Source organism: Molothrus ater, chromosome 8 (genome assembly GCF_012460135.2).
Source record: "Molothrus ater isolate BHLD 08-10-18 breed brown headed cowbird chromosome 8, BPBGC_Mater_1.1, whole genome shotgun sequence".
Taxonomy (NCBI): Eukaryota; Metazoa; Chordata; class Aves; order Passeriformes; family Icteridae; genus Molothrus; species Molothrus ater.
Genome location: NC_050485.2, coordinates 30,087,014 through 30,103,324, shown reverse-complemented (window position 1 = coordinate 30,103,324; position 16,311 = coordinate 30,087,014). Strand labels below are relative to the sequence as shown.

At 38.9% G+C, this 16,311-nt stretch overlaps 1 protein-coding gene across 1 annotated transcript in view; it reads left to right on the top strand.

The window, feature by feature from the left end:
• The window catches only part of CACUL1 (CDK2 associated cullin domain 1), a 44,123-nt gene extending 28,992 nt beyond the window's left edge, over positions 1–15,131 (top strand). Inside the window, exons 6-9 of the mRNA XM_036385732.2 lie at positions 6,402–6,491; positions 8,891–9,029; positions 11,137–11,180; positions 11,624–15,131. Of these exons, the coding sequence (XP_036241625.1) occupies positions 6,402–6,491; positions 8,891–9,029; positions 11,137–11,180; positions 11,624–11,664 (314 nt within the window). The 3' untranslated portion in view covers positions 11,665–15,131. The remainder of the gene's footprint in view (positions 1–6,401; positions 6,492–8,890; positions 9,030–11,136; positions 11,181–11,623) is intronic.
• The last annotated feature ends 1,180 nt before the right edge of the window (positions 15,132–16,311 follow it).

Below are 16,311 nucleotides of genomic sequence, written 5' to 3'. Positions count from 1 at the left end.
ACAGAATGCCTTTCATTAATAAGTGCCATGTCCAGCTTTTGTTTGTGAATACAGAACTCTGTTTGAGAGGAACAGTGCAAAAGGCTGAGAGAAGGATTGTGATTGATGCCAAGTTCATGGCCTGACTCTACAGCTACAACAGAGACCACAGGGCTTGTTTTGATGTGTGCTTTTATTCACTCCCCTTGCCTCACCCTTTGGCACAGATAGACAAGAAAAAGATGGATTGAATTGACGTTCACCCTTGTTTGAGGTGGCATTTCTTCCCTCCTCCTCAATTTTGTCACCTGTCTCAAGCAATCTGCACATGAGAAGCAACCTGTTACTGCCTTGATGCACAAACTGCAGAGAAAACACCTGACAAGGGGAATAAACACTCTCATGGTGTCTCAGCTTCTTGCAGAGAGCATTGCCCCCAGCCTTTCTGTATGCTGCTGACATTGAAGAAGTTGTTCTTTGTGCTTCTCATTACCTTGTCACATTTAATGACTGTTTCAGAAGGAAAATGATCTTGTTCTTGAATGTCTGTCCCGAGCTGCTTTTGACAGCAATGCCTGGAGCATCATTACAGGTTTGCTGCAGCAGAACCACGAGCTTTTATCTGAAAGGGTTGGGCCCTGTAGGAAGAGCTGGGGTTTCATTGCATGGTTTAGGCTATGACTGCATCAATAAGTGGGGTGGTGTAAAGGGAGCAGATACGAAATGCCTCCCTGTTGGTGTTGAGGACCCAGTGATCACCTCTCCCTGCTTTTGGAGAATTTTATTTCCTCCTTGTTCATGTCAGACAGGGACAGGGAGTAGCAGTTTCAGCACATCTGGTTTAATCTTGCCCAAAAGGAATTAAAGTAATATGCTTCAAGACAGCTCTGTCATACCAACTGAGGAGCAGCAGTGTGGGGATGATCAGTGAATTTGCTTCAAAATCACATTTCTAATCTGAACTAAAGCTTTAATATAGAACCTACCCTCAGGAGTTTGAAATCATTATTTTTGGTTTGGGATTCAGGGTGACTACTGTGATGACAGAAGCAATGTGTTTTAAAAATGTCTTTTTTGATTACTGAGGCCCTTTCCTTCTGCAATATATTGGATGTTAGCCTCTAGACACTGCTTTGCTTTCTCCTTAAACTCTGAAAAGTTAGTATGAGAAGAAAATCTGCACAACTCTACTCTGCCATGTTCATAAACTGTATTTCTTGCTTTTAAGTTTAAGAATGGGACAGAAAAAAGAGAGATTTCTTTAAAAAAGAAATATTAAAAAAGGCAGAATGACTGGCCTGTGGAGTGACTCTGTCCTTAGAATTAACATATGTGTCAGGATAGGTTAAAATGAAATCAGGTTTCTTCCTCAATACCCTAAAAATGAAGAAACGTAGTGGAAGACTAAGAGAATATGCCAGTTAATACCAGTGGGTTTGTGCCAGACTAAACCAGGGTAATTTCTGCTAGAATTCCTCTGAAACTAAAAGCTAATGTACTCTTTTCCTCAGCTATGAAGGTGTTGAGGTTCCAGCCTCTGACAGTAATTGATTTGGGGGCAAGAGGGTTCTGTAGTGTAAAAAGTCCTTTTTTTTGAGATGTAGGGAAGGGATGCAATTATTCTGAAGTTCTTCATTAAAAATAATTGTAAAAAAATTTTATGCATGTACAGGATTGTGAATTTCAGTATTTAATTTCTAACTTATTTTATGTTGGCAAATAGTTTAATCACTTCAAGGTTCCAATTCTAACCTTCAGTGTTCTCCTTCCTTCTGTTCTTCCAAATATTGATAGACACAGATAAGGGATAGTGAAAATCAGCTGCGGTATTGTTCCACTTCTTTGGAGCCATGGGGAGTGTGCTGGGATACTGCTGTTGCAGAAACTCCTTCAAAAATCTTGTCACATGAATGTCACCTTTTCTTAGACCTCAGCAGACACCTTTACACTCTGCAGGAATAACTAAGAGAGCTTTTGTAGCTGTTAATGTTTTATACCCTCTGTGCTCTGTAGATCTGATGGAATAATCAATATTTACATGCTCAGCAGTTCAAGGGGCCCATCACTAATATTGAAGTCACAGCTGTAATTTGACAGCTAAGGACTAAGTAATTGTGTTGTAACAATACTGGAAGCAGTCTGGGTTGTTGCCAAGTATTGTAGAACACATTCAAATTCTTTAAAGAACAATCTACATGCAAATTTTGTCTCTGAACTAAACCTTCATGAAAGAACGCTAGGCCATTTTAAAAACTTGCAGCTACATTTCTTATTTTCCTTGTTTCATGTTGATTGGGTTGTGGCACCTCAAATTAAGTTGGAAAGTACAGTCTCAGGTAATGCCCACCATGGTTAATCTAGCTCCTTGGCAAAGAAATAGGAATAATATTCCAATTTCAATAAGACCTCATAAAATTATAAATGTGAAAATACCAGCCTGTTTTCCAATTATACAAGTCCAAAAGCATATATCTCTACATTTATAGCTTTGTTTTTCATATTTATTTTTTTTACAGCACTGAATATTTTCCATGTGATTAAGATTTGAAATTTTTATTTTGTAGCATTTTTACTATGTACTTAATAAAGCTTTTGGTCTGTGTAATGAGTATTTTTAAAGTTAGCTGTGGCTTTATTAAATGCCTAGTGGCAAGTGCATAGTAATAAAATTTTTCTATGGTTTTTTTTCTGATCTACATTTTAATTCATTACAAATGTACACTGAATTTAAGTTGGTAAAAATTTATTTTTAGTTCTGTTTAAAGGAAGATAAAACCCCTGGATCATGAGGGGTTTGATATAACTGCAAATGTGAGGGTTAAGCCAAAGAGAAAGTCAGTTTTCATTCAAAAGGCTTTTGAAGTTCCAGATCAGTAGTTAACATGGAAGAACTGAAGAAGTGAAAAGGTAATATATGATCAAGTTGCATCAGACAATTTAATAGCAAAATAGGCAGCAGGTAAAAGCAAACAAACAAAAAACAAACCAGAAATGCCAAATAACAGCAATAAAAAACAAACACAAAAACCTGACCAACCTAGAGAAAACCACAACCCAAAATGGCAATAACAAAACCTTTCCAGCTGCATTTTGGCTGGCAGCTGTGGCAGTTCCCTCCCTGTTTAATTGCTGTTGGCATTGGGGTTCAATCCAGAGGTTTGCATGGAGTGGGATAAAGGAACCATCTTCAGGGTGAATGGGATTTTATCACAGTGAAGTGGAAATGTTTGTGTGGTCAGATGGACCTCGAATTGTTTGGCTGAGGGAAAGATAATTTATCCTACTACAGAATTGACTCCATGGGACCTGCAGGCCTTCCCATGAAGGCAGAAATGCTCTGAGCTTTTGTAGGGGCTCAATTCCCCGGGAGTATTGAGGTTGTCACTCTGCACAATAACACAGACGTTGCATACACAGTGGAATTAAGTCCTGAAAAGCCCAGTTTGTACAGCAGGACAAAGATCTCCAGCATCTGTTTATGTTAAGCAATGGCTTCTGCTGCTGTTGGAGACTGGAGAGCACAGCTGCCTAATGCCTTGGTGTGGAAGCTGCTGGGGCTGCTTTTAGTGGGAATATGGTTTCTAATTTTTTTTAAGTTGCATTATTGAGTAGTGACAACTTTGAACACATCTGCCTAAGTCACACTTAGCTTTGATTTGTTGAAATAGCTCACTTAGAAATTCTGTTTGATTACTACAGAGGGAGGAAAAAAGCCCAGAACGTTTCAATGTTCTGCCAGAAAAGTTCCATCTTCAGCAAGTAAAATAAATCTATTTTCAAGGGAATGTTGAAGGATAGACAAAGCTTTTTAGAACAGCTAAACCCTAGTTTCTGCAAGTCAGTCTTGAGGTATGAACAAGTGAATTTCAACTTGTTGAGATATCATCTGCTACTCCTGGAATTACTGGGCTCCTGGATCTTGCCCCAAGTGCCTCACTTTAATTAGGAGTGGCTTCAATGTTCATCAAGGGCCGTGGTTCTCCAGTGCTGCTGTGCAGCATTGGGGTAACTTGGTTACTGCAGAGTACCTGAAGTGTTGCAGGTTCACACCTCACTTACTCCAATACTGTTCATTCACTGTTTCTCAAGAATCCTTGAGGCCATTTTGAGTATTGTGTTCAAGAATATTTCAAAGTATTTTGTATCTTTTTGCATTTAATATTTTGCATCATGGCAACCCACACTTCTCTTCTTTGATTCTGCCAGTTCTTATTTTCCAGACTCTTTCCAGGTTAACTAACTTGTTTGCATGTTAGTTATGTAGTCTGTAGAATGTGGTATTAATTTGTGAGTGCTGTGGAGGTGGTCAGATGGTATCATGGTGCCATTACCACTCTCATTCAGCTGAGGTTCAGCTTTATTTTGCCTCTCCCTCCACTATCTTTGTAAATGCTGCAGGTGCAGTTCTGGGAGTGGGTACAAGGAGCCTGTGCAATTTCTGTGTTGTAGACTCTGACTAATTATTCTAATACAGCAAGAGTCAAAGCCTTAGTATTTGTTAGTGTTTTGTAAGATTATAAAATAACAACAGAGGTAATTTCAGCACGTCTGGCAGAGCTGTTTCTCTTCTTGAGTGAGCCTCCCAAGAAGTAATACAGGATTGAATGAATGTCTGAGTTTGTTTCACTGCAAAACTGAAGGTGAATTAATGTGCAAAGAAGTTTTACATCTTCACATATTAGTTTACAACTTTGTCTTTAAATTTACATTGAGATCTTTTGCTTCTATCCAGAGAGGAGTCTTGTTTGCTCTTATGGAAATCACTCTAAAAACACAAATCCTACAGCAAGTGCCATTCGTTTTTTGAGGCTTGATGTTCAGCTTTTGGACAAGCTGGGTTAGTTCCTACTGTTCATACTGCTTATTGAACTGGATATTCTTTAATTTTCTTTAATGAGAATCAGGAAATACATGCCATTACTTTTTTATCTTGTTGAACATAATACTGTCATGCTTGTATTTATTGCCTGTAAATCAAGAGTGAGTGATTTAAATCTGCTTTGTAGCAGGTGATGTGTGCATTTTCAGAAAGCAAGATAAGAAATGTTAATTTCTGAAGCTGCAATAATGAAGATTTTTTGTTTTAATTAATTTGTTTTGCATAATTTAATGTCTACATATGAAGAACAAATTCACAGTTCTTTGGATACTCTGCAAATCTATTGGTGATGCTTAGGCTGAAGTGGCCACAGTCTAATTAAAGATATAAATATTTGAATGTGCACACACATTGTTTGGATTGTTCATTACTGTCACATAAAGCACTATGCCCATTTTAATTCTGTGATTTCCAACTTTCTTGGCTGTCAAGAGGCTGTTTGACAAACCTTTAGGAAAGGGGCTGTAAATATGTCATTACAGAACAAATCACAGGCTCTCATACCCTCAAGGCTTCTGCTGAAATGAGCAAGAACTTTTAAGATATCTCTTTGTAAAACAATTCATCCATAACAGTTAAATATAACAACTTTGATTACTTGAAGGTTAGAAAAAGTACTTTGTTTTCATTTCCCTATGACATGAGCCACTTAGAGAGTTTCAGAAAGAGAAGGAAAAACATGCTACTGAAGATTTTTCTTTCTATTTAAGTGTTCTAGTGGCAGATGCTGAAGTCAGAACTGGAGATGCTCTGAAGCTTACAAAGCAGAGCCTCTCCAGTGGAGGCCCAAGAGACAGGTCCCTTGGGTAGAATTGTAAGAGTCATTTCTGCTCCTGGGTGGGCACAGAAAGGTGCTCCGCTGCTTGGTAGAGAAATAAAAATCAAGATGTAGAAGTTGGTTTACACTTTCTTAATTTCTTTCTTTTGTGTCTGTGTGTTTTTGTAATTCAGATGTATGTACAAAGCTCATATAAATGCAACCAAGGACAAAAACGTGTACATCACAACATAAACAGTGAATGTGCTATTGGCAGGTTTTCCCTCAAAAGGAAGATGCAGTTATTACTTGTGTTTAAAAGAACAACTTTTCTTCTTGGACTTTTACAGTTTTTGCACTACAAGTGCAGATGGACTTTCAGTCCATCTTAGTTTTGTGTGCAGGATTCTAAATGCTGTAAAGTTAGGATTTGTGGATCTTCAGTTGTTTGACACACTTGGTATGAGTTTGCTTCAGTTCTGTGTCTGAATACTTAAAGCCATCACCTGCTTGGTTTTGCTGAACCTCTGCTACCTCCAATGAATGAAAAAGAAGTTATAACACATTTTCACTATACATAATTTGAGCAGGATACTTCTATCTAAAGGCGATGTTTTATTACTTCTGAGAATAAGTTTGAAATCAGATACGTGGTTGTTTTCTTTGTGAGGACATCAGGTGCCAAAAAAAGCACCATTAATGTATTTTTTTGATTAAAATAATCTATGTGTAAGAGTCTGTATTTCTTGGTTGGACAAGTTGTTGATTGTGTTAATTTTGTTTCAGCTTTACTTTTGGAAGCTCAGTCAACACCGTTTCAAATAACTCCTTCAACCATGGCAAATATTGTGAAAGGCCTGTATACACTACGACCAGGTAAAAAGGAAAAATGTTTGTGCTGATCTCATCCTGTGATTGCCATTTGTTTGCCAAAATGTGTTTGCTCTCTAACTAATGCACAGTTAACAATCAAAGTCTGTTGTGTTTTGTGCATCATAATGCTCAGTTCCACCCTGGAACCCTCTTGTTGCCTATCTGTCATCTGGGCAAGGTACTATGTGAATACCAAATACTTTAAAAAAAAAACAACCCAGCCCTCTGCTCTGGAGACAAAGGGAAGATGGATTCCTTTTCTGTAGAAATAAGGAAAGAAGGATGTTAATGGGTCAGTCATGGTATTGAAATGGTGAAAGTTGTATTGAGAGTTACTCTTCAAACAACCAAATCTTGGCATGAGGTGAATGATTGACTGTTTCTTTTATGAAGCCATTGTTTTGTTGGTATTATTTCACTTAATTTAACTTGTGAATACATTGTGGCATCTTATGCTATAACAATTGTATTGAAAGGAAAATGGTGTTGCAGACTTTAATCGATTTTGTACAAGAATCTTCCAAATTTTGGAGAACTGAGGAGAGCCTTACCCTGTATTTCAGAAGTTATTAGAATCAGGAAGTGTTCACAATATCCATAAATAAATGGTACCTGTTTGCCTTCCTTTTATAGTACTGACAGTTTCTTACTGTGGCATGCCTGAGAGGATTGTTCCTGAGCTTCAGTCTATTTTTGCAGTCCCCATTTATGGAAACAGAAATGAGAATGGAAATCCCTTAAAAAGAGCTTTAGTGCAATATTTAGCATGTGTACAAAGCAGGAATATAGTGGACTCTACATGCACAAAATGCACTTTCTGTAAACAAATATTATTTTTACATCAGCAGAATGAACATACTTCCATCAGTTTTAAGGCAATGCTAATTTCAGTTTTAGAAAATGTTCAGGACCAAAGATAGGAAGGGTGTATGCATAAGTATAAAAGTATTACTCTTTTAAAAGCAATTCAGGGTGGCTGTTCTTTGACCACACTTCATATTGTAGGTGATGGACTTGTGATTTCACAGTTTTCCATTTCAGATGATCCCTGTCTTGCTGTCCACAGCACAGCAGACACCCCTTTGGGTTGGTACCATGGGACCAACCAGATTTTGAGTAGTCAAAGAGCCCAGGATAGGCTTCTTGGTGTATGAGGCTGTTCTTTGGTGATCCTAGTTCTTGGGGATGGATTCTGAATCAGTCAGAGCAAGGGTTCCTCTGAGGCAGTGCTGCTCACTTTCCCTGTGGAGTGGCTCCATGGGTGTCTGGTGGGGCTGCTGAGCAGGTAACTGGCACCAGGGGAAGGTGCTGTGGGATTAGAGCAGCCTGTGGGTGCCTGAGTGCCCTGGCCAGCAGCCAGGGCCTTCCCCTTCTCATTCTCTTCCTTTGTTTCCTCCTCAGACTGAAAGTTCCTAACAGCTCTCACACTTCCAAACTCTCTTTGAATCCCAGCTCAGTACTGGGGCCAGTCCTTTTTAAAGCCTCTATCACTGCTCTGGGTGAGGAGGTCAAGTGCTCCCTCAGTTGGTTTGCAGGACTGTGGGAATTGTATAAAAACTTGTGATGTTCCTCAGTGAATTTAAAAATGTCCCTTTTTTCTAAGTAAAGATCCAATTTCAGGTAACTCCTACAGCCTGTGGAAAGTCTGGCTGCAGAAATAGTTGAGGGCTATTTATTTTTCTCAGAACTTGCTATATAGCTGCTGTAAACCCAATTTTAATCCCTTGCTTAGTCTTTAAGCCTTGAAGCAACTTCAAGGTAAATTGTCTTGCTCCTGTAAAACAGTGTTCAGGGTAGTGAAATTAAATCACATTTCTGTCTTGAAGCTGAACTAGTACAGGTTAGACTTATTTTATGAACTGGCCATTTATTAAGAAGTGTTTGTCTAAGCTTTGGAAGATCAGTGAGAGAAATGCATGAATTCCTTTGAACTGGGGATGGAGGAGTAGGGTTGTATGATGATACTACTGTAGGTTTTTAGAAATAAGGCTCAGGAGAGAGAAGGGTACATTTTGGGGATAGATTTCCTGGAGTACAGTGTTGCAATCATTATCTAATTATCCAAGTGAGTTTGCTGATCATCAGTTGCCTGTCCTTAAGAGTGTCCAGGGACTCAGTAGGTCCTGTGAGATGCAGCAACAACTAAATTTCAGTTTGATGATGAGGCTGTGAAAAATAGTAATTCTTCTATCTACATGTAAACATCTGATTTCAACATTCTCATTATTTGTTCTGCTTTAAGGCATGGTTCCTGTGGATTTGGGGGGTTTTTCTTCTTCCTTTTTTTTTTAAAATTCAAGATCCTAATATGTATTCAAAATGAAGTTACATTTGTCAAACAGTAAAAATGTCACAAAATATCTCTTCCGTGTATTTTGTTATTGCTTTCTCTCTTCTTACAGAATGGGTACAGATGGCACCAGCTTTATTTTCTAAATTCATCCCAAATATTCTACCCCCTGCTGTGGAATCTGAGCTTCAGGAATATGCTGCTCAAGACCAGAAACTTCAAAGAGAGCTTATTCAGAATGGATTTACTAGGTAATAATTATTAATCTTTAGTAGTGATTGTGCAGGACAGTGCTGAAATGATAACAATGGATACACCTAAAAATACTGACAAAATAATTTAAAAGTTAATGCAGAACCTTCACAATTTTCAATATCTGAAATATGACCTTGTTTTCAATGTCTTTTGGTCACTAACAGCCCTGCAAATGGTACCTAATAAATACATAATTGTAAGGCTTGACATTTTTTGAGCAGGTTGCTTGCAGTTCATGCATCCCTGGGTTTTGGTTGTGCTTCTACTGCATAGTCATGCTTCTGCTCAACTTCAACCTTTACTTTGGCTGTTTATTTTCTATAAGCTCTCTTTTATTCATGGTGCTTCTGGAAATGTCACTTTGCTCCTTACTCCACTTTCAGAGTTATTTATACAGGCAAGGTGTTTATTTTAAATAGACATTTCCCATCTGAGTATTGAATCAGGGAGAGGGAAAAGAGGGAGGAACAAACAGTAAAAAACACAGCAGAAAATGTTCAAGTGTAAATTGTTCCCTCTGGGCAATGCCTGTTGCTCTGTGGTGTTCTATTTTCTGCCCAGACAAAGGCACAGCACTTTTCACCATTTCTGCAGTACTCTCACAATATAAGATCAGGCTGGGGAAGCCTCGTGCTCTATTCCCAAGAGGTTCATTTCTTCATAAAGAGAAAATATCTTTATTTTTCCTGTTACCTGTGCAATGCTGAGAGTCTGGCCCTGTAGACTGAGCATCCCCTAGATGTGGGTATGTTTAGTGCTGGGTGTATTTCTTGATTTCATACCCCAAGGTTTTCCTCAAAGGTCATCTCTCTCTTCACAGCTTGGTAAATTATTGAGCTGCAGAGCTGTACCATTGACCCAAATGCAAATGATGTGGTGCAGACTCCTTCCTTGTAAAGGCTGGCTGTTGAGGAAAAGAATTTTTTGAGAGATAAGCATAATAATAAAACCATCAGACCCTGGGCTGAGAAAAGCAGTGCATTTGGCCCAAGAAATAGAAGTGTGAGACTCTGTAACTGAGTAGGCATGTAATGCTGAAAAAAGAATGCAATGTACAGAACAAAACAGAAAAGGGAACAATTTGGTGTTGTCAGACTTTCAGTCTTACTAATTCTGTAGGTGGCTGATAATAGTTCTGCTTACAAGTGCATTTCACCAGTTTCATACTGCTTAGAGAACTAAATGTGACATTTCAAGTCTATATCCACAAAACCAACTGTTTTTTTGAAATGCATTTTGCTTTCCAATGGTCAGTGTCCCTTACTACCCTTCCCAGCCTTTCCTACAGTGTCTCATCCTTCCAAGAACCAGCCAAAGAACTTGACAGCCAAATCTCTCATTTTCAGGTAACTAAAGAAAAACATTTTTCAAACCAGTTGGTTTTGTGCATATAGACTGTTAGTACTTGAAATGTCATGTTTAGTTCTCTAAGCAATGTGAAACTGGTGAAATGCACTTGTAAGCAGAGCTATTATCAGCCACCTACAGAATTAGTAAGATTGAAAGCAATAACCATGAGGAACACAGCACAGTGAGGTGTATTCAACAGCAGTAATTGCACATCAGCTTCTAGTTAAAGAACAGCAGCTTATCAACACCATTAAATGCTAAAATCTTCTGCTTAAAGAGCAAGTGTTGTCAGCTCAAACTTGCTTAGAGTCTGTAAGATTCAGGAGCATCTTTTCAGACTGACAGATGCAGAGTTTTTTCACATAGTTCTGTAAAGTTTGGTTGAGGAGTTCAAAGTGAGGAAAACAATTTGATGCATGTTTTAAGCTCCAACTGCATATGAACATTTTTTCCTCATCTTCATTTTGTAAAAAATTATCCTCTGAGATCAAGCCTACTGTCTGTATCAAAAGGATGAACTGATTAAATCTATGAAATATAGCTTGTACTTCCAGTAAATTGAGTAGTAGTATTACTATGTTTGCATTTTTTTTCTAATTCTCTAGAAGCTGCTGATTGTGCTAAGGTGTTTCACTATTGTTTTGAAGATCACAGGATGTTTGGGGTTGATAGGGGCCTTTGAAGGTCCAGAGGAGCAGGGAGATCTTTACTTGAGGTTATCTTGAAAACATCTTTCTTTGCCTTCTCCCACAGAGGTGACCAGTCACGCAAGAGAGCTGGAGAAGAGTTAACTTACAGTAAGTACAGACCCAGCCCTGCCCTCACAGCTTGGCCAGACAGCTCCTGGTGGAATTCTGGGTTCTCAGGGTGGGGAGAGCTGTCAGAGGCTGCATCTCCACATGGAACAGCTGCCTGCAATGTAACCCTTCCCATAGAAGAAATAATACCAACTGCTTGGATATGGAGCTGTTGGGGAATGGAATCTGTTCTGGTACTGTTGTTAACTTCTGCTCATTTTATGGCCCTCTTACCACCAAGTTACCTCATGTGCTTTCAGCTGAGTATGTTCACTTTATTCCCTACCATAAAATGTCATTGTTTCATGACGAACTCTTACTGCAGGCTGAAATGACTGAGTGGACATTTCTCTGTGAATGTTTTGCAGACACTGCTGTGTTTTAGGGGACGTAATGCAGAAGTTTAACATGAGAGAATTTCTTAACTTTTTCTATAATTTCAGATGGCTCATCAGCTTGTGCAAGCTCCAGGGGATACAGATAGTGAATATACTGGATCAGCTTCTATTCCTAGCAGAACAGACACTGGAGGAGCACAGGTGATATCTGGAGCCTCCTTTGGCAACTGCTGATACTCAAGCTCTGACACAAACTATGCCTCGAAGAAGAGTTTTGGACTTTCTTCTTTATATATTAAAATGTCAGTTGCTGCTACAGTTGGAATGACTTTGAAAGACAAATTCCTTGGTCTGGTCTATCTACAAGCTCTTCTTCTGTGACCTTTGTGAGGAATGCACCTTGAAAAACAATCCTTTCAAAGTGGGAATGGGCAGCCAAAATCAGCAGCTTCCAAAAGCATTAGAACGGAGAATCCTTTTTGCACTCTTTTCTTAATATTAAGGACATTCTTAAAACTAGTTAACATGTCAGTGTATTAGATTTTAAACTTCAAGTTATTTTCTGGAGCTTCTACTTAAATAATAAGAATAAAGTTTCATTATTTTGCAGTATTTGTTTGTTAGTTTAAAACCTGTCACCTTTCAAGAGTTGGTCCCATATAAATGTATCTTCTGTCAGGGAGTTTTGAATTTCAGATTTTTCTTTTATCTCTTTTTTTGTTACTTGGTATTTTGAAATCTGTTTTCCTATGTGTTTGTACTCTGTGCCTTCAGCTTGTGCACTTTGCGACTTTATAGACCATATTTTGTTACTGCAAAATGTGTTCTTGAGGAAAAACTTGATGTGAACAAACATGCTGCAAAGTTGCACTTTTCTCTTGCATTAATAGGAAGTGAAAATGAGGAGGAAGGAAGGAAAGTTGAACCTATCACCATCACTAATAGTGACTTGGAAGATTGTCCCCAATTATTTTTCACGTGTATTAAGTGTTTAATGCAGGGACCAACTCTTGTAGAATCTCCCTCACTGATATTTCATTGGCCTCAGGAGTTGGACTGGATGATCCTCATCCCTTCCAACTCAGACTATTCTGTGATTCTGTGATTCCATAATTGCAATAGATGAAGATGAGAATTCCAGACTGAACAAAATATGAGGATGTGGTTTGTTTTGTGCTCTGTAAGACCATTGTGGGCAAAACTCTCCAGTCTGGTAGCTCTGCAAAGTGCATCTCCATCAGCACAAGATTTGCACTGGGCAGAGCAACGGTACCTGTCCAACATCACTGTGTGGCTCCTGTGCCATTTCTCCTGCTGGGGGGATGTGATGGAGCTGTGACAGTAGGGTGTAGTCAGAATCAGGGATTTCAGGAGTGATGTCAAGTGTGCACGTGCCCATCTGCCTCCTGCCTCCAGTTTTGTGTCCTGGAGATCCAACTGAGCCCATCTCCAGCGGATCTGGGCCTAGGGGCTGAGTCTGCTCATTGTGATGTGGGTTTTAATCAGCAGTATGGCTAATGCAGCTCTTTCACGAGGGGAGAAACATACTTGAAAAAGCAGTTTGATTACAGGGTTTGGGGTTTTTTTTCATTACTATGGATTTATTTTTTATCACCTTTAGTTATAAAGAGAAATAAGTTGGTGATATAAAAAAAATCTTTCTGAAGTGAAATAAAAGTTTGTTCAGTTTTGTCTGGCACAACTCTTACGCCTATTTTAAAAAACAAGACAAAATACCAACACAACTCCTTTCATGCTTGTATGGGTTCATTACAAAATGCAAGAAAAAAAGAAAAAAAAAATAGATGCGGCAGGGACAAAGTTTCTTTTTGTTTTGTATTCAGGCTTTATGTCAGAGGATTTAACTCCATCAGTGTGGTGATGGATTTAACTCCATCACCAGCCACTTTGGCAATGTGATTTAGTTGGAGGGTGGGGAGGGAGAATGAGTTTGACACTGCTGGGATTGAGAGATTCAGATATGATTTTCCTATCTCTTTCTTTGCATATTTGCAAAGCCTGTTGAATTTTGAGGAAGTGGTTTTTTTTCCAAGTAAGACCTAATGCTTCAGTGTTTTGTGTTCAGTGTCGAGCAATGCCAGCAATCTGAACTCATCCCCAGTGGTGTAAACCAAGCCTCTCTGAAAGGGATTTTCAGGTGTTGGTAATGTCTGCTTCAACTTTGCTACCAGCTGCTTAAGTTGGAGCAGAATTAGATAAAATCATGGGGTTTGAAAATTTTGTTGAAGTGTGCTGTGGAGAAGTTAATGAAGGCTAATAAGGAACAAAAATAATTTGCCATCTTCCAGGTTTTTAAAGTCTTGGCTTTAAACAAAAATAAAACCTCTGATAGTGTCCTTAGCTTTAAAAATCACTGTCTGCTGAAATGGCAATATTCTTGAGTTAAGAATAGATGCATTAACCTAATTTGGTTAAATTTGTTTACAATTTCATTACCATCCTGGTTCGCACAGTACAGTAACCAAGCTCTGCCATCTCTGTCAAGTGGTCACAGTTTTTCTCTGGTCTTAAAGTAGTTTTACTGCTTCAGGTTTGTAAATAACATGTAGTGCCTTTGCTTCAAGTCTGAGGCAAGGGTTTAACATTCCTTTTCCATTGCATTATGTTTGGGACACGAGCTCCTAGAGTGACAATTCCATCAAAAGGTAAAGCATTCCTGTCAGTGTGGTCCACTGTGTATGCACTGAGTAGGGCTTGGATGCTTCTAGTCCTGTTTAGCATTGTCACCACTGCCCCCATGCCTGAGGAATCTGTTTGTTAAGCACTGTATTATGTTGTAAATTTGGCATTACAATTCCTGTATGTTTTGGCATTATTTACATGATGCCGAAATGTTTGTTTATCTGTTGAAGACGTTATCATTGTGACTGAGCATGGAACAGAATACAGGATACTATGATAAATTATTTTGTTTCTCTGTAAACTTGCATTTTACTTACAGTCAAACTAACTCAGCCAACTTGAGCATTGGTACTGTAAAACCAGAATTACCAACAGCATGATTCTAACTTCAGTATTTAATTTAACCAAATAACTTGTGGTGAATCTGTTGCATCTGTAGCTTACTCTGTTAAGCAGTGAAGTTGGTTATACAATGGGTGTCCTCTTTATGTTGCACTGGTTCTATAGCCAAGCTTGCTACATTAAAATATTTTTAGATTAATTTCATTTCTTTATTTGAGAAGTTGAAATATTTGAATTCAGCATGCTGACTAATGGTTGACAGTTGCTGAGACATGGTTAAGATGGTCTTTGGTATAAATGATGGGGTTGGGGGTTTAACCAAGTAAGTACCCAACTCTTCTTCAGCTGCATCTCCTTCCTGCAGTTGTTGGGGAAATGTTTACAGATTAATGCATTGAAGTTTTTGACTCCTGTCATTTGATAGAAATGTGATCAGCCAAACTCATCCCTTTTCATTTGTCCCTGACATGATTATTCACTTTCTAAAAATTACAAAAACCAAACAAAACCCCCAAGAACTACAAAGGGCATGTTTTGAGTGACTGAAAAATGTTTCTCATGTACACTGTGACAACCCTAGTGAAAGGAGTATTGTGTAGAACTATGGAATAAAAAACAACCACTTGAATTTGACTCCTGTCATCAACCCAGCTCCAGCAGAGAGAAAACAAAGAATTTTGGGTTTTTTTTTTTTTTTATTTTTGTGTGAAGCTTTGACATGCACAAGGTGCCCAGAGGGCACTTAGTGCAGCTCACAGTGTGGGCCTTTTGGGTCAGTTGACAGCGACCATCCTGGATTTCATCTGGGATAAACGAGGATATTTTTGGTTGCTTACAAACTTCAGGTATGGGTAATCATGGCAGGCATGAACCAGGTGTGGACTTATTTTGGCAGGTGTCATTCCAGTAGTTATAAGCCACAGGAATTTACTTTGTAAATTTAGCACAAGTCAGTGTGATACTGGCCCAACAAGATACTTGAATGTCCCTAGTGCCTTTTAAAAAGGCTGGAGAATCTAAATTTCACCCTTGTAGCACTGAAATAGAGTGGCTTGAAATGGGGCCCAGAGTCACCTGTGAGGGGAAGTTGTCCCCTGTCCATCAGGAAGGACAGAAAATCAGCATTTACTGCATAAGCAAAGCAGTGCAAACTTGCTGATTTGGCCTCAGCTGAAAACTCCTTGATGGCATGCTTTGTGCTTTGCTAGAGAGAGTGAGGAGAAGGATTAAACCAATGTATCTTGATCTAGCTGGAATGACTTTCTAAGGGGATTCCAAAATTCCATAGGCAATGAGTACTCAGAATTCCCTTCTGGCTGTCTCTGGAATGCTCCAGATACACTTGGTTAATGTTCATCTTTCTGAGCTTCTGCTATCTGACCTAATTAGCACAGAACAGGAATGTTGACTTGCCTAACGATGGCAACAGAGTGGATTTAGTAATGGCACTTATTGCCTCATTAGTATTGTTTTTCAATTAGTGTTCCTTACCAGGAGCTGTTCCAGTTTCAGTGATGACCTGGGTCTCTGTTACAGAGCAGTGGATAATTTATTTGTTATTACCCATGGTTTGCACCATTGGCCATTTATCTATGACTGGATGGCTTTGTACAGAGATCAGTTCATTAATTAATATCTCAGGGTGGTTGGGAGATGCTGCCCTAAGCATGAGGTGCATTGCCAGGATCAGAGCTCCTGTTCAATTTGGGGATAGGTCTGAGGGCTCTGCTGAGGTGATCCCTGGGGTGAGTGTCACACTGCTGTCCTGTGGGAACATCCAGTGACCATGGAGTGAATTGCACTGCCAG